Source organism: Oryx dammah, unplaced genomic scaffold, assembly GCF_014754425.2.
Source record: "Oryx dammah isolate SB20612 unplaced genomic scaffold, SCBI_Odam_1.1 HiC_scaffold_18, whole genome shotgun sequence".
NCBI lineage: Eukaryota > Metazoa > Chordata > Mammalia > Artiodactyla > Bovidae > Oryx > Oryx dammah.
In genome coordinates, this window is record NW_024070202.1 from 114,479,393 (window position 1) to 114,503,043 (window position 23,651).

The 23,651-nt window shown below is 39.1% G+C and overlaps 1 protein-coding gene across 18 annotated transcripts in view; it reads right to left on the reverse strand.

The window, feature by feature from the left end:
* Window positions 1-23,651, reverse strand: part of KMT2C (lysine methyltransferase 2C) — a 246,845-nt gene that overhangs the window by 45,312 nt on the left and 177,882 nt on the right. For 11 of the 18 annotated variants that reach the window (XR_005724389.1, XM_040260112.1, XM_040260108.1 and 8 more), the window contains 12 exons: window positions 21,431-21,559; window positions 19,536-19,655; window positions 16,834-16,964; window positions 14,162-14,342; window positions 10,517-10,621; window positions 10,154-10,201; window positions 9,032-9,169; window positions 8,822-8,854; window positions 8,580-8,723; window positions 3,679-3,811; window positions 3,251-3,465; window positions 1,555-1,628 (listed from right to left, as the gene is read on the reverse strand). Coding sequence is in view for 17 of the 18 variants with exons in the window: in XM_040260112.1 (XP_040116046.1) it covers window positions 1,555-1,628; window positions 3,251-3,465; window positions 3,679-3,811; window positions 8,580-8,723; window positions 8,822-8,854; window positions 9,032-9,169; window positions 10,154-10,201; window positions 10,517-10,621; window positions 14,162-14,342; window positions 16,834-16,964; window positions 19,536-19,655; window positions 21,431-21,559 (1,451 nt within the window). In the remaining variant the exon portion in view is untranslated. The remainder of the gene's footprint in view (window positions 1-1,554; window positions 1,629-3,250; window positions 3,466-3,678; window positions 3,812-8,579; window positions 8,724-8,821; window positions 8,855-9,031; window positions 9,170-10,153; window positions 10,202-10,516; window positions 10,622-14,161; window positions 14,343-16,833; window positions 16,965-19,535; window positions 19,656-21,430; window positions 21,560-23,651) is intronic. The other 7 variants (XM_040260124.1, XM_040260114.1, XM_040260123.1 and 4 more) reach the window with 4 other exon arrangements.

Sequence of the window (23,651 nt, forward strand, 5' to 3'; positions counted from 1 at the left end):
ATCTATTTCTGCTTTATTGACTATGCCAAAGCCTTTGACTGTGTGGATCACAATAAACTGCGGAAAATTCTGAAAGAGATGGGAATACCAAACCACCTGACCTGCTTCTTGAGAAACCAATATGCAGGGCAGGAAGCAACAGTTAGAACTTGACATGGAAAAACAGACTGGTTCCAAATAGGAAAAGGAGTACGTCAAGGCTGTATATTGTCACCCTGCTTATTTAACTTCTATGCAGAGTACATCACGAGAAACGCTGGGCTGGAAGAAGCACAAGCTGGAATCAAGATTGCCGGGAGAAATATCAATCACCTCAGATATGCAGATGACACCACCCTTATGGCAGAAAGTGAAGAGGAACTAAAAAGCCTCTTGATGAAAGTGAAAGAGGAGAGTGAAAAAGTTGGCTTAAAGCTCAACATTCAGAACACTAAGATCATGGCATCTGGTCCCATCACTTCATGGAAAATAGATGGGGAAACAGTGGAAACAGTGTCAGACTTTATTTTTTTGGGCTCCAAAATCACTGCAGATGGTGACTGCAGCCATGAAATTAAAAGATGCTTACTCCTTGGAAGGAAAGTTATGAGCAACCTAGACAGCATATTCAAAAGCAGAGACATTACTTTGCCAAAAAAGGTCTGTCTAGTCAAGGCTATGGTTTTTCCCGTGGTCATGTATGGATGTGAGAGTTGGACTGTGAAGAAAGCTGAGCGCTGAAGAATTGATGCTTTTGAACTGTGGTGTTGGAGAAGACTCTTGAGAGTCCCTTGGACTGCAAGGAGATCCAACCAGTCCACTCTGAAGGAGATCAGCCCTGGGATTTCTTTGGAAGGAATGATGCTAAAGCTGAAACTCCAGTACTTTGGCCACCTCATGAGAAGAGTTGACTCATTGGAAAAGACCCTGATCCTGGGAGGGATTGGGGGCAGGAGGAGAAGGGGACGACCGAGGATGAGATGGCCGGATGCCATCACCGACTCGATGGACATGAGTTTGAGTGAACTCCGGGAGTTGGTGATGGACAGGGAGGCCTGGCATGCTGCAATTCATGGGGTGGCAAAGAGTTGGACACGACTGAGCAACTGAACTGACCCGAACTGACTGAGTAATTCCTGGCAAAGTCCTTATTTCAAAAACTCCTTCAAAGTGTCCAGATATGTCTCTTTTAAGATACACAAAGATTCCCTACTAAACTTCATACAAAAAGGGCTTATTTTGAAAATAACTGAGGCACATTAATGCCGTTGCAAAATTTAGTACTTTTTTGAAGAGATAAAGCAATTTAAGTGAAATGAATTAACCATGCTCTCAAAATAAGTGACTTCAAGCTTCAACATGCTGGTTCTGTTCACCAGCTTGTGAAAATGTCACCCTCTATTTTAAGACATCATGAGTGAGGTAATCACTATAAAACAAAGCTGGTTATTAGTTGTACAAGTATTCAACATAGGTTTTTTCTGCAATGGAAAATTTTTTTATTAAACTAAGACAATGAGAGTAAGGTTCAGGTATTCTGTTTAAGGATATAACACACAGCAGCTCTGTAAATACCACATATGGTGCTCTCTCCAGTGAGCTTGCTTTTCTCCACAACTTGGCAATTTGCTTCACTCTAGTCGTCCAGTCTGCAACGAAAGCACACAGCATACACACTTACACAGCCACAATAATGACGCGTCTTAATAAAACAGTTGGTAAACTGCTCACGGTTGCATCTGTCTTGTCCTTATTTTCTTAAGTGAATACTCCTGTACTTTGTTCTCTGTACACTACTGAGTTCCTGGTACACAATAGGGCAAACATACCTCTGAATGCAGGCTACCTCACTAACAATCTCACCTGCAGAGCTGAAGTTTTTACATCAAAGTTCTAAGCAGCCAAGATAAAGTTAAGCCAGATAAAATAAATTCCCTCAACTATGTAAGATGCTACCAGAACCAAAGCTAAAAGTTTTGGAAAACATCTATACATAAGACAAGTCTATCACATTGACCAAAAGGAAGTAACCAGTATTAAAAATAAGCATCAGTATTTGCTTACACACTGACAGGAGAAAGCAGTGATTTCAACCTGTGTCAGGACAGGTTGAAACCAAAACTGAAGTTTGGGTGTGATCAACAGTCAGCAACATGTACAAACGGTCCTGTCCATATTTAGAAAGAGAGAGCGTCAACAAAGCCAGTGACAAAGGCAGTCAGCTGAGAAGCCAACAGGCGTAACATGATATTTCATGATTTCTAGAATCGCACAGTACATCTATTAAAGAAAATTACTTTTTAAAAAGAAAACCTATAGTGTCAATCTAAGGACAATTTACACTGACGTTTTAAGTGACTTAACAGACCTTTCTAAGCAGCAAAAGGAAGTGTGATTAAAAAAAAAATAACTTGAAAAATGTGTATATTGGTTTAACATTAAACCATTGATTTATCAGCATTAAACCACTGATTTCTATTGTTAGATAAGGTAGCATTTATTTCTATACATGATGAATAAAGTACTACAAGGCGTCCAAAGCAAAAAAGCACATAAAAGACAGGGAACATCCATAAGAAAATCCACTTCTAGGTACCCTTCTAGTAATTTAAAAGCACCATTATGTTGACAGCTGGGAAAAATTTCAAGACAGAGCTTAAATGTCCTTTTCAAATCCTGGTTTGTCTTGCAACATTAACTCAAGATAATAAGTCAGCATTTGCTTACAAATATTCTGTCAGTGACATTTCGTTAATCCAAATGTTTCGTCCTCCAGTTAATAAGAATGTTCAAAAAAATGGTAACACTGCACCATCTGCTTTTTTCAAACAGGTTGGACAGCTGGGGAGAAGGGGAACTAATGAGTTAGTTTCCATGTGAGTAATACTCAGAACTGGGTCTAATTTAGCCTAACTTAATACTTCTGATTAGATAATAAGTTTCTATTCTAGGAAATGTTCTTTTTTTTAGAACTATGCATGTAACACAATACGGACTTCCACGTATTTAAGAAGACTGCTAAGAGCTACAATCACTTCATTAACTGAAATTAACTCTGAGGAAATAGCAAATGGGTACAGGGCTTAGGACGAAGAAAATGCAAAAGATGTCTCTAGGTACCTAGGGAATCTTCAAGTTACACAATCACTCTAGGTAAGAACGGATGGTGATACCGGGCCCTCTAGTGTAGGGAAGCAAAAACCCAAGAGCCTGTCAGCACACGTGTGGGAAAGCCAGTCGGACGGACAGCTATGCCGTCTCCGTGACTTACCCGGGAATTCTTCCTTCAGGCTGGGGAAGTTCATGTTCGTGTAGAGAACTGGAGCCACTGTGGCCATCTCACCCAGGGCCTCCTCCCTTTCCCACTTGAGAGTGCTCCTCTGGGCATTTGACATCGTGTCATTCTCTCCCTCCACAGGGGGAGCCGACGGTGTCCATGAGTTGGTAGGATCACCAGCCAATGGATTAAATGCCGGATTTTTATCCCTGCCAAATGATAAACAACTTTACTTCATAAACACAGAACAGCTTTCTAAGTACTATGGTCAAGTACACTTTCATTAAACCCACAGCTACAATGTTTGATGGGTTTTAGCAAAGATCACCATGATTTTACGACACTAACACTCGTCACAGTAAGTCAGACTGATCAACACCTATATAACAGAAATGATTTGTAAAGTCAAGGCTTTTAAATACCTGGTGTCAGCATAGGGGGATTGTGCTACGGCAGAGAAAGTCCCCAGTCCGCTTCCAGGAGGTAAAGCATTGTGCGGGAGGTGAGGACCGGGTCCTATGAGGCCGTTCATGAGTGGCATCCGTGAAAAGACATCTTCAAAGAAGAAAGCATATCATTCAAAAATAATTTAAAAGTAGCAGAAATATTTCTCAATAAAAATCTGTAATACTACTCAAAAGTAGAATTTCCCCCCAATATTATACTGTAAAATATTGCTTAAAGAGTGACTTTTGGCTATAAAATTTTGAAATATTTCTCTATAATTCTGTTTACTTCATCATGGTATGATGGGAGTAGCATGTGTTTTGGAGTCTGATGTCCTAGGCTTGAATCTTCATTCTGCTACTTGTGAGAAGCAGAATCAATCACTATTTCTAAAAAATGAAGGTATTCTGTAATATATGTAACTGGCATACTGTATGTGCAGTTTTCAGCACAGTGCCCACTACACAGTAAGTATCCAGCACATATGAGCTCTAAGAAAAAAAAATCAATCTCAAGAAATGATAGTTAGGTTTTATCAAATCCTCTTCTTCACTCAAAATTTATGAACAGATATTCCATATACAAATAAAAACCCCACCTATTATTCTTAAATTGGCACTTTTTCTCTAAAGTAGTTGGGAACAAGCAATATTGCACCTACCATTATAAACTAGATGATTACTGTTAAAAATGTAATTTTTTTTAACCTAATTTTCACTACTTGGAGTTTCAGGCACCAAGTCCCTTTTAACTCGCATTCCATCATCTTCATATCTTCTTTCCTCAGAGACATAAGGCAAACCATAAGACCACCTTGTGTTTCCCCAAACTCTGCACAAACACAGAACTCCAACCCTTATTGTGATTGTCTGTTTTCCTAAACTATTTGGTAGTAAGTCAACTGTCCTTAGCCAAGCAATTTTCCAGCCAAAAAAAAAGCACACACAAAAAACACCTTTTTGGGGTGTATCTTCAAAAATCTCTTCCATAAACTTACAGTGGTAATCATTTCATGATGTAAGGTAAACTGTTGGCTATATACTTGAAACTATAGAGAGCTGTATGTCAATTATCTCTCAATAAAACTGGAAAAGGCGAGAAAACCCCTCCAACTTAGAGACACACTTTCAAGTAATAAATACATGGCCTCTACTGATAATTGTAACACTCAGAACAACACTGAAGATCCATACCTGTATCACCAGTTAGTTATGTAAACAAAAACCAGTCATGAGGTTAGCACAACGACAGAGTACTCCTAACCTGACCACTTGCCAAATGGTTAGAAAGAAGAACAACCACAGGTGCCTTGCCCACAACACGCTCAGCACCACAGAATGTCCGGTCAGCTAAACCTGATCCTGCATTACAACTCTCAAGTTCCTGTCTGAGGACGCTGGGGCTGAACGTCCACAGATCTTCAGGGTCTGTCTCAAGGGCACTGGTCCTGGAAACACCCAACATCAGGTTAGGGCTCCTCCTGCAGAACGGCAGGGCAGCCCACTGGTTTGGGACTCCACAACAGCCAAGTGTCTGAGGACACCGAAATTCCCTCCAAGGATTAGATTTAAGGAGCAAGATTTCTGCATTCATTCCAAGTAGAATGCTACCTCTATTTTCATCTTAAGAGAAAAGGAGGTTCCACTAAGCAATGTATTTCACTGAAAAATATCAAGTGTCTTGCTTGCATGTAATTAGGCTAAACCAGAGCTCCCTTTCTGGCCCTGAGAATGGGAGCAGTCCCGTGGCACTCTACCAGCACTGACGACTGTGCCCACAACACAACCGTACTGGAAGGTTATGTAACAACAACAGCTATTGCCTATTAGCCTGGCCCTGCACTAAAGGCTTTGCATGCATTAATTAACTCGCTGGTCCTCACACCAACTCCATGGAATGGGTTATCCTGTGTAGCTACATTTATGCAAAAAAGAAAAAAGAAAGACCCAGAGAAATTAAACAGCCTGTTGTTGCTGTGCACATAAATAAATGCAAAGCATTTTTCCTTTATTATGATTTTAATTAGGAGGTGGTCTCCACCCGCTACCCTGTACCTCTCAAGTTTACCATTACCTGGTCATACTAGTATCTTTTTCAAAGCATGGATAAGAACTGATTGAAAAGTTACTTCATGTAGCCTCCATTTAAAGTGATTTCAAGTTACTCTCAGTCTTCCTGAAACTTCCCTTCTCCGCTTTCTGACCTGCGTAACTGCCAGCACACCACGCTCTGCCCTCCTCTCCGCTCCTACCAGGCTGCTCCACCAAGGATCACGACAGCCTTGTCTGACCCAAGGGAACAACACACCACCTTTCCCTCTACTGGCCTTATGGACTGTGTCACGAGCGTCACCGCTAAGACCCTACCTCGTACTCAGGGTCTCCACCTGTTTTTCACTTTCATCCAACCCTCAAAAGAGGGAAAGAAAAGGAGCATGCAATTGTATATGAATATGAACCAGCTGTGAAGCATATAATTTATTACATTCACTTAAAAAGAGTTCAAGATTCTACATTCTACTGAAGTATATTCTCTTAAGAAATCTTACCCTTCTGATCACTAAACAGACAAGTCCTAAGCTTTTACCTACAGCTCTGAACAACTGCAAATGTCTGTAAGTCAGAACAATGTATATGCTCATTTCTAACAAAGTAAAAACGGCCTAAAACTAAGTTCATTACATCTCCACCTCTCTCCTCTACACACACATTCTGTCTCTCTCCCCTCTGTTCCATGTTTCAAGTTTACAGCACGACTGATTATCTTCCAGGCCAGCCTGACATATATACAGTCCAGTTCAGTTTCTTTCCTTTCTCCTTACATCGTACACCCAATTGATAGCACAATCCTACTTTTTCAGTTACTACTGCAGATATATTCACATGGAACCCAATTTTTCATTCAGTCCTAACTGAAATAAACTCATTAATATACAACTCTTCCCATCCCAAATCCACTTCCAATATTAACACCAGAGCTACTTTGCCAAAACATGTGACTCATCAGATCATTTCACTGGTGCGAGGTCTCCAAAGGCTGGAGGAAAAAAGGCCAACTGCCAATGCCTAGCTGTCCAGACAAAATCTAGCCCCCGTGTCGCACTTTCTAGTTTGGCCTCCTTAAACACTGTCCTTTTTACCTCTCCTCCTTTGCTCTGGGACGTAGCAGAGCTGCCATTCCTAAACAGGCACGTCTCCCTGCCTGTGATCTGAAGATATTTTATCCTTAAGTTATTATTCTTTCAAACACAAATGCTGAAATCTCAGAGACTCTTACAGCTCTGCTTGAATTATGCTCACTATAATGGACATGAGTTTGAGCAAACTCTAGGAGATGGTGAAGGACGAGGAAGTCTGGCATGCTACAGTCCATGGGGTTGCAAAGAGACACAACCGAGTGACTGAACCACGTCAACAATAACAGAAATGAGTTGTCTACCTGAAAGTCTACAATACTACAATTATAAACTCTGGTGGGTGGTCAGCCTTCGTCATCTCCGAGCTACACGTAAGCACCTAGCCAACACCCACCTCCTCTCCAAGTAAACATCAATCTCCCTAATCCTCAGTATCTTATTAAACATCAGACTGCACAATGAAATGATTTAAACAATGATCATAAAACCTTTTTATAAAGGAATACATCTTTAACTGATTTGATTTTTGAAATACTTCTAGTTTCCGAAAACTTGGAGACAGTTGCTTTTATTTTTATATGCTGTGAAGAGAAACACGGACGAGTTCTTAATGATTAAGAAAGCGTACGGGAACAATTATGTCAAGAAGCACTTATGAATCTGTTTCATCCAAATGTAAATCACATTTGGTCTAGCAAACATCATGGTAAATTGATGTTTAGCGGCTAAAACTGGTAGAAACTAAAACATTTCAATTATGTGCCTTATAGAAATGTTCATGTATACACAAAATTTGTGGCCAAGGTAACATTAAATTATCTGTGTTTTTCAGCACTTACACAAATACAGTGTATGAAATAAAAGCATCATCATAAATCATTCAGTTCAGTACAGAATCACAAAGCAGTGACAACAGGATATATAGAGAGGACCCGATACTCAAATTATCAAGAATACAGTCTGAAGCAGTATCTCCTTATCTATGCCCACAAAATTTTGATCCTAGCCTATCAGATTTCAGCTCTTCAAAAAGAGGGAGAAAGGAAAGCCTGAAATTTGTTCTGCAACTAGTTACAAATAGGTAGAAGAAAGTGTGTTAAACAAAATAGGCAAATTTCCTATTGGCCTATAGGAAGTAGGAATTTCAGTCTACAGAGGTAGAAAGGGCACTGATTTACCCTCCAAGAATTTACTGAGGCCGTGTTCTGTGGCAGGTATACAGCGAAGGCAGTGGTGACTCGAGCCTTCAAGGAGCTCACCATCTGCAAGGAACCCGTAATGCCCCAAATGGGCGTTTCTATCTGCACCACACACTACGAGTGGAAAGCCAGGGGGAGTGTGGGCGTGGAGACGTGCTGACCACGGAGGGAGTGACTGAGACTCAGGCCAGACGGATGAGTCCAAGGCAGCCGGCGCAGGCTGAGCAGCTCTCGGAGCATTTCTGCGGGAACGGCTGAGGAAAGGTGATGCAGGACCAGGACAGGGCAGGGAAGGAGGCGGGCACTGTTAACAGGGGCACTGCCAGTGAAGTGGGCAAAAGAATTCTGACCACAGAGTGAGCCGCTGCGTTCCCAGGAAAGGCGGGGAGGCGGGGGTGTGACTGACAGGAATTCAGAGGCTGGTCCTACCCCACCATTGCAAAAGAGGACCCTCTCTTGTCAAGTCTGCGTGCGTGGTGACCGAGGGGCACGTGGTGGCCGACGCGACGCGAGGGGGCACACGCGGCAGGGCCGTACTTACGACACTTGTCTAGAGGCGACGTACCCTGGCCGTGCGCGGGCAGCAGCTGGGGCGCAGGGGGCGGTGGCGGCACGGGGGGCGGCGGCGCAGCGGCAGGACTGAGCACCGCGGTGAACAAGTCCTCCACATCCTTGCCCCCGAGCTCTAGGAGACATGACGACAATAAGCACGGTTAAGAGACTACGAGAGCCAGAGCACAGGGAGTGCTATTTCCATCAACAAAAGAATCAGAACACAAATACCTGGAATTTTATACAACTTGCTGAGAATTGCTCCTAGGATAAAATAAAGAGATGGAAATATTAACAACTACCATGTCGATATCCGGATGCAATATAGCATTTGTCACAGAACGATCAGAATAGAAGTTAATTGGCATGCAGACATCTATGAAGATCCTGTTACATTTCTGCGTATCCTTAGAAAGCCCAGATGGAGGGCAAATGCTTTACCGTCTGTGACCATCTTGTCAAGTTCAGGGCTGAGGATGCCATCGAGCTGCTCTTCACTTAGAGGCCGTGAACTCTGACCCACACTTGGCTGAGGCAGAGACGAAGGGTCATCAGCGACCGGACCAACGTCTATTCCAGCTAGAGGAGCAAGGTATGTGTATTAGAAAGTGGATTCTGAACACTCACACAAAATGCGTTACACTATTTACCTGCATTAACACACAACAACAGGATTAAAACAAAGCAATGGAAAGCCTGTAATTCTGAATTAATCTAGATTCTTAAACCAATCCAGGGAGTCAATCAGTAAAAATTAGGCACAATATATTTGTAAACTTAGGTTCTGCTTAAAAAGTTATGGTTTAATCAAGGGAAATACATTTCCTCAGAAACAAAAGAACACTTCTAGTTCTAAATTGCTAATTTCTACACACGAAAAAGCACCATATTATTAAGTTAAAGGTCTCTAAGAAGAATCAATATATAATGTTCAATATACTTTTAACTCAAACTTAGAAACTTGTGGTTTCAAACACAACTGGGTCAACTATCATATGCAGGTTGTAAAACAATCAAGTTTCACACTAACTAATGGAAAGCTCAAGAACTCTTAATGCTTAGTAAAAATCATCCTCTGGTGAACAAGTCCAACTACAGATCTTATTTCTGAAATATTCTGTAGTCAAAAACAAGATGCAGATTATGTTTATAACATGCTGTATCTTACATAAACTGGTTTTTAAGCAAGAGTAACATTTAAAAGTGGTTTATTGCCTATTTTATCACCGTTCCTCAATATTACTATCAACAAGTGAAAATTAATCTCTTATTTGAGGTTATACTAGGAACTATCAATATAATGTTACAGATTACTTTCTAAAAAGAATAAAACCATTCATTAAAAAAAAAAAGAAAAAGAAAGACCACTACAGAAAAAGTCACCCAAAGCACAGCACAGGCGTCCCATGCTTTAGCTGCACACACAGAGGAAACCGAGCTGGATTAGTGACACAGGAGCACTGTGACAAGAACGCATGCAGCTACAGGCTGTTCCAGCTGAAACCGCTACTGAAAACAGAACAAACTACTGCTAGTCAGCCACCATCCACTGCTGTTTCTTACCAAATGCACAAGGTGAGCTCTCAACCTGGAAAGTGCATAAATCAAGACCTACAAGACCCAAACCAAATAAAATGGATGATTACCACAGGAGCGGGAAGTGGGGGGACGGCTCAAACAAAAGAAGAAACGAGGTACATAAGGCAAGAAGTCTCAGCTCTGATGCAATTAAAAAGACAACAGAAATTACTAATGTGCTATTTCCCCTCTTAAAGCAGGAAAGTCAAGGCAGATCAAATAAAATGATGAGTTTGACAATGCCAAAGAGAGAAAAAACCTTTTTCTATTTCAATGACTACTCTTGTTTCACACACACACACACATACCTCTCACTCACATCATAAAATAGACACTGGGCAAATGTACCTGAATGATCAACTGATTTTGCAAGGTCATCTGAAATTATTCCAAGAATGTCATCATCCGTGTTTAAGACTTCAGAAATGTCAGCTAAGGGGTCATCAGCAGCACCTAAGTATAGTAAGTATATTTTCAAAGTGTCACCATTTTCCTAGACATTAAATTCTAAAACTCATTCATTCAACCATTTACCAAATATTGAAAATATAGTAGATACTGAGGTAAGTGCTAGAATCATAAAAAGATTATTACTTCTAAAGTAAGGAATTTTTCATGGAAAAGGCACTCCAACATTTGAATAACAAAACATTAAAAATTAAGACTTTTGTTTTTGTGACTACTGTATATTAACAATGAAATAAATCTTAAAATAAAAACCCATAGGCAGTAAAAGTGAAATAGAATGCTGTAACAAAGCAAAAAAAAAAAAATTTAGAAAAAGCACCTCTAAAAATGACATCTAGAAAACACAATAGAAGATAAATATTAAAGACAAACCTACTGCTTAAAGTTCCTTGTAAAGTATAAAGCAGATACCATCAAGTAAAATGCCTACTTCCAGCTTTACTCTTAACACTCATTTTCACTCATTTACTCAAGAAGGCCTTTGAGCATCCACAGAATTATGTCTATGGAGGAAGCTAACAGGCACTGGTCCAGCCACTGGGATAGAGAAGGGACTAACACACAGTGCAGATGCTGCAGAGCGTCCTCTTTCAGAGAGAGGAGTAAATAAACGACACCAGTGTAAGTGCTAGAAAAACAATCAGGGAAAAGGATTAAGGACAACATGGAGGGGCCGCCAATCCTCCAAGTACTCAAATACCCAAATCTGACCTACACTCGCCCTCTCTAGCCTCATTTCCACATCCACAGATTCAGCCCACCAGAGATCCCAGGACTGCTATACGTATGAGAAAAAACTCCGCATCTAAGTGGACCCTCGCAGTTCAAACCCCTGTTGTTCCAGGGGCATCTGTAAAACGGGAAACTGCTGGAAGGTTGCTAGAGGACGGTGTGACTGATATCTTAAAGGGAACACACTGGCTGCCAGGTGCAGAATGGACCAAGGTGGAGGAGGGCAAGGCGTGCTGGGAGACTGGAGCTGGGTCGGGGAGCAGGAGCGGCTGTGGTCCCGCTGAGAGGCGGTGCCCGCCTGCACCCAGCAGATGGAGGCTTAGGTAGGCAGCCGCTGGTGTGGGATGGCATCTGAAGGAAGAGACAAACTTGCGGGGGTGTGAGATGCGGAACGTGAGACAATCAAGAGCCAGGGAGAGCGACAAGGGTTTCTAGCCTAATCAAGTAGGAGAATATTTAGGTTACCTTTAGCGACTTTATTAGTCACTTAAGGAATATCAGAATTTTTGAATCCGTTTTTGACAGTTTTTACTTAAGAAAAAAAGAGAAGACGACGTAAAATACTCCAGACTCTAGACCAAGTATTTCTATAAAACATAGTCTTGTCCCTTTAAACATATTAGACAGAATTCACACATACATAAAAATACAATTTTTCAAACTGACATCCAAAGTAAATTTTGTATGCCCAAATATTTCTAAAGTTTTTTAAAATAAAATTATTTCAATAATATATTCTCTAGACAACAGTATCCTTGAAAGAAAAAACAAAAAAATGGGGTAACTGTTTCAGGGTAAGGTTTATTTGATTTTAAATCAGTGGAGGGTTTCCCCTTACAGTCCAGCAGTTGAGACTCCACACTCCCACTGCAGGGGGTGTGGGGTCAATCCCTAGTCAGGGAACTAAGATCCCACAAGTCACAAAGCATCAACAAAACACAAGTAAGTAAAGAGACTTAAACCAATGGAATTCTATTAAACAAATAACAGTGTTTTTTAAAAGACTGTGTTTTAAAAATTCTCCTCTACCTGATGACATTTTATATCTTTTTAACAAATTATTAAAACTGACATAATGGAAAATACTGAATAACTTTTTTTTAAAAAGGAAGCTATTATTTTTCAATTCCCCATCATAAAGCAAAAGAGTGGTTCAACTGTACAGAACACGACATTCCACCAGATTTTGACATGTGTGTTATTCTAGTCCTCTATATTTTGGCTTTATCACTAAACCATTCTCTCTTCACCAATTTTTTGGGGAAAATGACTTCAAATGAAAACAGGAATGAAAAATGGTATATATCAATGTCTTTCCTGTCACAGTATCTCCTGCCCAACCCCAGTTCTGTTTCTTAATAAAAACTCAAGGGCAATTTACTTCTATGGAAGCCTTTAAATGGCTAGGCAAGGTTTTTACAAGGCATCCTTCAAATAGTAAGACATCCTTTGAAGCACTTGCAAGTCTTTCACTAGACATTATTTTAACAACATACTAACACGGATGAGAGCAGGAAAATACTCAAAAACGATTGAACTAAAAAGTAAAATGATCTGTTAACATTAAACAAAGAGTATGGCCTTTAGTCTCATGCTGAATGTGTGCTTTCGAATAACAGGGGCCAAGATTGCTTCTAATTATTTCAAGAAGTTAAAAAAATAATAGTAGCCTGTATTTCAATCCAGGATAATGCCAAGTTAATGAAAATGCAACTCAACATTATCAAAAGTCATCTCTCAGCGGATACTGCTTTAAGATTATTTTCAAAATTGGGTTTATAAAATTAAATGAGTGATAACTGCAATTCAACGACAAAAAGGAAGCCTGTCAGAAGAATATTTAATTTGTTGTTTTTGTTTAGTCGCTGAATCGTGTCTGACTCTTTGGGACCCCATGGACTGCACAACTGAAAGTAAAACAAAAAATACAGAAGTGGAAGAAAAACTTTGGGATACCAAGCTCCCTAAACTCTAGAGAGCCTTGCTGATGTTAATATTACTTTATACACATTAAGTTCTTGTATCTTTCTCTGATTCTGAGCAGTCCCTGTATCCCCTATGTCTAGAGTCTCAATAGAGGACAGGTTTGCAGGGGACATTTGGCAATATCTGGAGACATTTTTTACTGTGACAACATCGTGAGGCTAGAGATGCTGCTGAATATCTTACAATGGTCCAGATGGCCTCCTTCCATCAACAAAGGTGGATGGCCTAAACTGTCAGCAGTGGGAAACTGACCTAAGGCAATATGCTGCTGCTGCTGTGTCGCTTCAGTCATGTCCAACTGTGCGCGACCCCACAAACGGCAGCCTACCAGGCTCTCCTGTCCCTGGGATTCTCCAGGCAAGAATACTGGAGTGGGTTGCCATTTCCTTCTCCCAAGGCAATATATTCCACAATATATTAACACAGTGGGTCAGACAGCTTCCAACTACAGTATTCTTTCTTCTTTGGAATTTCTTGGGGCTATATAATTAATTTTGAAAACCATCTTAAGTTGAAGATTATTGTAACTCACCAATCATGGCCTCATCATACTCCCGTATGTCGCCTTCAGTCAACTATAAACCAAGTGTTTTCCTTTACAACTTCCAAGAGTTGATTTCATGGTAGTAACAAAGATGAATTTATTTGCTAAGTCATACAGACCTGGTCCGCTTAAAAAATAGTTGCATTTACTGAATACAAGTTCTATTTCAATAAAGGTTAAGTTTTACAAGTATTTCAAAGGTCTAACTAAAAGGAAGATGAATGTAATGTGATAAAAAAAATCTTGTCATTTACTCTACATACCGTGAGTTCCAGGTTTTGCTGGCATTGAGGATGAACTAAGTAGCGGGTCTAAGGAAGGATCCAAGAAAGTGGTGTTTGTGTTTGTTTTATAAGAAAGCTGGGTTGTGTCTTCTGATAGATTATCCAAACTTAGTTTGTTTTGTCTTGTTGTATCTAGAAGATCTTTTCCAAAGAAAGCTTCCTAGACAAAGAGAAGCACACATGGAAACGACTGACTCGGTTATAAAATTCTAAAATGAGAATATAGGTAATTGTCATTTTGGTAAGAAGGCAGAAATAACAGAAAAGCTTAGTATTTAACAATATAAGAATTGAATGTAGAAATATGTAAACAAGAGATATCCTGTCAATTATTTTATGTAAATTCCCCTTTTTTAAAAATAAAGTTTTTTGTGTTTCTTTAAATAGAATCAAGTAAAATTAACCAAATAAAACTATCCAATTCTGTCAAATGTTGCTAGCAATCACAGTAATTTGGTAATCCCAGGTTAGACTACAGTGAAATTTAAAAATGGATAAATTTATAATACTATGGCATCTTAATTCATATTATAAGAAAAACTAAAACTTCATGAATATTACTAACAATTGTAGATGATCTGCAGAGGTTAACTCAAGGGTTTGATCTACAACTTTAACATCTGTATACTTCACAGATAGATTTAGCAATCTCCCACTGATGCATATAACCACATTAAAGACTTCACACACTATAAATCTGAAAGAGGGTTTTTACAGTCATTTTAAACAAACTACGTGTACAAAATTTACCACCATTAAAAGCCTGGGCATTTTATTCAGTTACTCATGCTGACTTTTCTCCATTTCAATATACTTTATTGTAGAGACCACTCTTTCAAGTCTGGCCTCCTTGCAACTCCAGGATCTCTCCCCCAACTTCTCCAGCATCAATAAGGAGAACAACAGGAAGCGCTGGGGACCCCCTTTCACCTACTTCTATTCCAAAATTCCATTTTCTATAAAGTGTTCTGTCTGGAAAGGGGAAGGCAATTTTGCAGTAACTACCCACATTTAATACACTCTTGGCAAAGATACATAAACGAAAGAGGTTCGCTGCATCATTTTTTAGTTATATCCCCCTAAAATGAAAGCAGCCTCAACGTCTGTCAGAAAGCATATGACTAAATGAATTATAAACATCCATACTGTAAAACACATAAAATTTTAAAAAGGATGTAGGACTATGCTGTCAAAAATAAAGCTCTAAAATACAGTACTATTAAAAGAAAGCAATCTGAATGATACGTCCAGCAAAACATAAAACACAAACCAAGACTATAAGACTGTGCAAAAATAAATTATTTAAAAAGTTCTCAAAGGAGAAACGCCACGCAGTTAACTTGTGAAAAGGGACAGGGGAGGATGGTCTGTGAAGTCTGAAAACCCACAAAGATAAGAGCACTGGGCAGGAGATGACTGGCCTCTTATACCAGCAATGCTTGTATCACTAAGAAAAATGTTGACTAGTAGAAAGCATCTTGGAACATTATAGATTATTTACTTAATGCCTTCAGTATAAAGGCATTAAGAGAGGCATCTCTGAGAGATCTGAGAACACCATTAGCAATAACTGTTTCTTTGTATGGCTCATGATGAATTTAGTGGTATTTATCAACCATCTGGTATTAACAGACCACAGAACTATTTCTACTGGGTAGATCACACAATTATTTATACCTTATCTTGACACTGCTGTGATTAATAAAGAAAAACTAGAAAAAAACTGTTTATGAATTCCTCATGGATTTTCATCACTAGTCACTGTATTTCCCACTCTACTCCAAAAAGCAGTGAAAAAAAAATTACAATTGCTATCACAAGATGTCCAAGTAACAGAACCATTACAAGTTTCCTTCATATCAAAAAGTTGTAAATTACTGAGGAACACTAGGGGAATTACACCTGTTCACCAGAAGAAATAATCTAGATTAAGATTATGACTATAGCAGTAATCAGGAAATCCAATCCACTATTTTTAAAGGCTCTTTTGTGAAAGTATGGAATGATCAGTTTTCATACTTCCAGAATGAATGGGTACAAGCGTGCTAAGTCACTTTAGTCATGTCTGACTCTTTGTGACCCTATGGACTGTAGCCCACCAGGCTCCTCTGTCCATGGGATTCTCCAGGCAAGAATACTGAAGAAGGTTGCCATGCCCTCCTCCAGGGGATCTTCCCGACCCAGGGATCAAACCCAAGTTTCTTATGTCTCCTGCATTGGTAAGTGGGTTCTTTACCACTATTACCACCTGGGAAGCCCCTGAAAGTGTAAGTGTTATTATAGCTGTAATTCTGGCTGCTAAAAAACCATCTTCATTCAGTGAACGTAATTACTATAACCAGTGCTGGCAAAGGGAGTCCAGCAGACGTGGGTCTGCAGAGCACAACGGTGTGCCTGGTTTGCGAGAATGAGCCTTTCCCAGCCGAAGAGTTCTTGTATGTCTTCTGAAATTTAGAAGTGAAAAACTGGGATAAAAAAAGAACTCTGTGAAAAGTATCAAAGCACAAAAAGGAGAAATGTAATTTCTAAGGGCCCTTAGAAGGTAAAAATAGCATTTGGGATGACAAAAACAAGAAAACTATTTTTCAAAACTCAAGACATCACTTCACATTTCTTTCATTAACAAATACATAATAAAAGCAAAATATTACTTGTAAATAGGCAGGGAAAATTTCTTCCAGCTTATTTTTCCTTTTTCGATATCTCTTCTTTATTTTTTCAGTGTTTTCATTAACAGAAATAGATTCATCAACTAAGGTATCTGGTAACTGCTCACTCCAGCCTGAAACAACAATCACACTTATAAATATGTGATATTTAAAATTTTCAGATAAACCCACCAAAGTAACTAATAATAAATGATAACTAACTTACCAACATACACACAGACAAGATTTGTCTTTATTCTTTCAGTTTTATTGAGATATAATGACATACAGCTGTCTAAATTTAACATATACACAATGACTTGACAAATAAAAAATTTTCACAAAAAGATCTCAAAGTAAATTAATATTAAGTATCATAAAATTTCATTTCATGTCTACTTAGTACCAGCATGCTTCCTATTGTGTCTTAATGAGTATTTTCTTACAAAGCAGAAATTTGTTTTTATGTAAATGATGACTCTCGTTAAAGGTAAAAAAACAAACAAACAAACACATATTCAGTGCTAATGAGTATGGAGAAATGGCTACTCACAAAACAACTAAAAGGAATTTAGCAGTACTTCCAACCTTTAGGTAGAGTTTATTGGAACTATCCAGTAAAAGTCTTTTTAAAAATGTGTATCCCTCAATCCAGCAATTCTAGGTTTGGGGATTTATTGCAAACTAGTTATCTGCAGTACATACATATTGTGATAATGTAGGACTATCTGTGAATCTGTTCATAAAAATGTTATGAATGCTCAAATTTAAAATAAAGAAATGCAAAAATATGGAATGTTTGACTAATAAGAATACCACTTAGAGCAGGTGAGCAAGGAATCAAATGATACTCTCAGATACTTTAAGCAAAAGACACATACATGCCTTCTGAAAATCAATGTAGGCACTTATGTTGCCAGACTACACAGGTTGAATAAAAAGTACTAAACATAGTGGATGAACATTTTAAACAATTTTTTAAAATTTACCAGTAATCTAACCAGAAAATACAGAATTCTCTAAGACCAAAAATTAAGGTCAAACAGGAACCACAAAAATAAGCAAGAAATAAAGCTCTCTGAAATGCTGCTAAAACCTAGTGACCTTGAACTCCAGTTTTCAGAGCACTATGAGGAATGGGGTATATATAGAAGACAAAGCCTACAGCCTCTCCCCAAGGTGGCGAGATCAACCAGGGGTGCCTGCTACAAAAGAGGGACCCAGGGCTCCACACCCAGGGCTGGGTGAGCACGGAGCACACCCTCCCGCTCCCTAGTCCTCCTCTCATCACTCACCACCATCCCCACCCCTGATTGATATGGTGCTGGAGAGAAAGACAAAACGAATGAACATCTTCCCTAAGAGTTCATAAGCTCAATACAGCCCTGATGTGTAAGAAACCTGGGTTTCTGTAACACAGGTGGACCAAAAACCTTTACGCTAATACTTAGTTTAAAGGAGTCCTGGGGTAGTAGGACCTCATGTTCCTGGCAGCAACAAACGCATATCTTTTCTGAAGGAACCAACCTTTAATTCCGTTCTCAAAAACTTCAGAGAACGCTCTACAGAATACGAGCTCACAGGTAAAAAAAATTTTGTTGTTGTTTAATATATATGTATGTATATCTCACACAATGATCACCATCAAATGAGGCAGTAGGCAGCAGGGCACAGGAGAGACACAGTGCAGAACCTGACGTGCCACGGTTTGAAAATATTTGACTCTAAATCAACTGCAACTAGAGCAGTAAGTTGCATGAAGAAACTACAGTGTTAAAATACCTAAAAAGTAGTTAGGAAAAGGAAAATATGCACGATCGATTAAAAACTCAATGGATGACAAATGAAGAAAAACACTAAATGATGAAACTAAAATTATTTAGAAGACAAGAGAGACAAACGTGGAAAATACAAAAAATAGTTTCACTGAATGTATCACATTTCTTAATTGGGGCTTATTATAGTCACATTAAGTAATATCAGAAACTTTTTAAAAACCATTATAGTGCTTCCTTTTAAAAATGTATAGCAATTAAAAAAAATTAATTCACAGGCCAAAAGCCTACCACAATGTAATGGAAAAACTTTATTCAAAAAACGTAATAAAAACATATCATTTTTCTTTACATTCTATATACAATATTTAAAATACAGGAAACGTACAGATCAAGACCATATGGATTGCAAAGTCCTCATTAGAACCAATTCTTAAGCTATGGCTTTAGCAGTGACTTAGCTTTCTTTGAAACTCTAAGAAAAGATGACAGAATATTAACTGGAAGATACATTTCTAAAACAGCATACAATTTTGTTATAAATTATTGGGGTATGCTGCCACTTTCAGATACATGGTCTACGAAGTTTCCGGTTTTACGCCAAGTATGTAAGTCAGGCAAAGAATGGCCTGCTGTGAGCTGACCAGAAAGTGCCAGATGTGTCTCTGTGATCAAATCCCTAAACTGCTTATATTTAACAGAGGGAAAAAATACAACAAAAACACTTGTTAAAAATCTCAAAGCAACATAATCTACTGGGTTTAAATAATTTTCTTATCAAACCTACTACACTGCAGATATGAACTGCACAGGCACCTTACAGATCACTAAGTAGCAGTAAGGTGGTAGCCGCAGCATTATTTCCAATAGTTGTTTTCAATTGGGAATGTCAAGACAAGACAGTAAAATCAATCAGAATCAGGACCATACCATCATCTCTGCTGGGTAACTGCTCGGAAATGGAGCCTGAGGAATCCTTTCTGATCACAGATCTTTTGGTTTTTCCTTGCCCGGTTCGACTTCTTTGTCGTACCATAAATCCACCAATACCTATCCAAAACAGAAATTGAGGAATCCTGTAAATAACTAACTTCTCCCTGCATTTCCTCCAGAAGCAGGATGAAAATGTTTAGTCTCACAAGTGAGAAATATCTCAAATTCAAATGGGCTAATTTAAATCAATAATCTCATTTTAATGCAAAATACAAGAGTTTGGAAATAAGACGTCAAAGTTATTGTTATCTTGTTACTAACCAAACAGGAATAAAAATCCATTGAAATACAGAAAACTGCATGTACTTCTTCTAAACAATGTCAGAGTAAACATTATAGTATATTATGCTTGTTTCCTTAATGTCAGTAACTCACAGATCATCATTCAAATTATTTGTACGTTAGTTGAGGGAGAGCAGACACAAGACACAAACTCAACTGGATAATCCCAAAGAAAACCAGCATGGCTTTTGGGGAAGTGTGTCCAGGTACTACCCCTAGTAAAGCTCAAGACGTGAGACGCACGCAGCCCCAGTGAGGGCACGGAATCTGGCACCAAGCTGTGCCATTCCGGTTACTGGCAGACTTCGGGCAAGTTATTTAACTTTCCACCGCCTCAGTTCCCTCACTGGTAAAACAGGGATAATGTACAGCATCTCCTACATGCAGGTTATAAAGTGCTGAGACTAGTGCCTACCATACAGCAGCACTGACAGCTTTTATCACTAACAATATGCTTTGTGACCTAATGGGCCCCTCACGTGGGTCCCTGACATGGATGACTTACTTCCATGTAAGGCAGATAAGGAAAACAACCAAAAAAAAACCCCTCAACATTTAACTCCTAAGTTCCTGGAAGGAATTCAGACACGTCTAAAAGAGTAAGTGCCTTATAAGCCTCATAATTATAAAGAAATGAAGTCATTTTCATCCAATGGATGAAACTCATCTAGGCATTAGTTACAGATGTGGCCCATCTGGAAGGAAAATCTAGTGGAAAACAAACACAAAGTTTTTCCTTACACAGCAAAAGGCATTTATATCATTCTTATCAATAAAATAGTAGTAATCAGAAGAATAAAGATTGGACTGATTCAATATACCTCACGGCAGAGAGCGGGTGGGACCGAGGTTCCAGGGGAGGGGATAAACTCATACTTATAGCTGATTCGCACTGCTGTACAGCAGAAACTAACATACCCTTGTAAAGCAATTATACTCCAATTTAAAAATATACTTTAAAAATTTCTGCTTTAAAAAATGCAAAAAATTTTCATAAGCAAACTGCCTAAAAAGAGCCTAGAAGTTCTGTATTATGAATACGTCAATACTTTTTTTTTCCATTAAGGCAAAAAAAGTTTGACGAACAGGGCAGCTTTTCTCTCCCCTCCCCTGAGGCAGAGAGAAAATAAGAGTTCTTAACAGTCACATTATTAACCAAACTATAAATTCTAGGAAACATAAGAACTCTGTCATATCACCTTCATATTGTACACTTACTGGCTGGTACTTCTGCACAAAAAATGCAGTAAATTTAAAAAACATAAATATTAGAAAGTGAATGCTAAATCATGAAAGAATTAAGAGGTTCACATCAAGGGAAATCATATGCTTTATTGTGAGTTAGTGACATACCCCACTAAGGCATTTATCACCTACAAAGCGTATTACAATAGTTTAGCTCTGTCATCTATACATACAAGTTTCAGTTTAGAGTTGTTAAGAAGTTATATTTCATCCTGATTATTTCATTATAATTGAAGCCCTATTATATTTTTCTTAAAGTAACTAAGTTTTGATTATAACTGAAATGTCCAGCTAAGGCACTCCACCTGGTCTGTATGGTTTCCTTTTTCTCTTTTTGATGCCCTCTGTTCCTTCGACCCCCTTAGTTTCATCATCCACAGCTTCTCGTTCAGGACTAGATTCTGATTTTCCATCACAATCCATGAGTTCTCCTTCTGGAAAAAAGTAAATGTACAGATAGAACTGAAAAAACTACCGAATGTACAGCTCCTATGTAAGAGGAAAGACAAAGCAAAGTGGCTGCTGAGCCACTCTAATCGTGCATCCCAACTGGCGGGGAAAGTACAGACAGAGACGGGAAAGGCCCCCGACGGCTGGGAAGTCTCGCTGCTCAGTGCACCATTCTCAGGAAACACGACACGAGGCGCAAGGAAGGGGACCAGGGCGGATGCTTGGAAGGACAAGTGTAAATCAAGTTGCACGTAACCTATCACTCCTTGCTATTAATTATGTCTTCAGGTCCAGGATCCAAAGGCTGTCTCTCTAGCCTAGAACTCTCCCGAGATGCAACTAATCTGTAATTAGACATTACCCAGTTACTGAAAACTCTACATACAAAATTGAACTACTAATTCAAAATGAACTTCCTCCCTTCCTCGGGATTTGCCTGTCATTAAAGAGCAAAGAAATGTACCCTGCAGAAGCCAGACTCCTGGGAGACAGTCTTGACAACGCCTCATTTCTTTTTTCATACCATCAGGGCTCCTCAGTATCTCTCAAAGGCGTTTTACTTTTCTCAACTGTCATCTCAGTCCAATCTCAACTTACTGCCATTCCTTCCCCTCCTATCCCTCTCCTTGTCTCCAAGCTTACCTTCCTCCCTAATCGGTTCTTAAACTGCAGCCTAAATGATCTTCCTATAAATACCTATCAATTTTCTGCTTAAGAACCCTTTAATGTCTTCCCAGTAGCCTGCGAATGAGATTCACACTGTAAGGCCCAGGTGACGTGTCCTGTGAGCACCTCAGCCTCACCATCCCCCTGACCAACTCACACTCAGGATCAAGCTCTCCCTCCCTGCCTGTCCCTACCCCCCACCCCGCAGGATTCATTTCCTAACGAATCCCCACAGCTACATGCTCCTGTACGTGAACACCGTGCGTCATCTGAACTGGTTCTCTTAATGTCCATTTCCTTGCTAGACTACATTCTCCTTAAAAACAGGCATCAAGATTCTCATTAACAGCAGCATCCTTAAGCATGGATGCTATATAATAGGGGTTCAATAATTTTCTCACAGCATGATGTAATCAATGAAATTAAGTAATGCACACAGAAGGTCAGTTCTTAAGAGAAGAACACTTTTAAAACCATGGTAATCAAAGCTTTTCAAATTATGCTTTATGCTGTGCTGCGGGGGGGGGGGGGGAGTTATCAAATACATTTAAGAATAACCTGTTAACATTGTTCTTCAATATTGTAAGTATTTTGCATAACATTTCTATTATACCATTAGCACTGTGCTTTCTTTTCCAGTAATATTAATATTAGGTCAATGTTTGAGGTCAATTCTATAATTATTCTGATAATTGCTTTTCTATAGCTAAAATTAAACCATGAAAATTTATTTACTGAAACTTCGCAAACACCAAAGAAAACAAAACAGTATAACTACTTACCTTAAAATAAACCCACTGAAATATATATGAGAAGGAATTTAGGGTTAGATGGTAGACTAAAATTTAACTTCACTCTCCCGAAACCCTACACAGAGTAAAGAAACTTATTAAAAAAAAAAAAAAACAAAAAAACCTACAGAGAGAGAGAAAACAGGAAAGAAGAAAAGCCATAACTTTGGAAGGAGAAAGCCGAAAGATGAGCCGACAACTGAGTTAAACGCAAATTCTCATTTAAACGTGGAAGGAACCAAAAAAAGAATCCAGCTTATATCACAATCTTCAAAAGGGTGAGGAACTGGCAGAACCAGGCACCTCTAGAAATGGGTAGCAGGAAGCTAAAACACAGAACTTTATTTTTTATGAACTACAGAAGCCATAATCCCACGACCGTCCCAACTCCACACACTGGGAGGCTGCCAAGCACACCCAGAGGGTTTGGGACTCTTGGGACACTTTTAAACTGCACACTGGGGCAACGTTCTAAAAACAGGATTAAGTGGCTCCAGGCAGGTTAAATGCTGGCACTCTCATCTGAGGTTCTTTCCCCACTAAACTCCCAGCAGAAGGTCAGAAGCTAAGCCTCTATGCCCCAAGAGGAGACAGGATATCCTCCTGGGAAACCGAACCA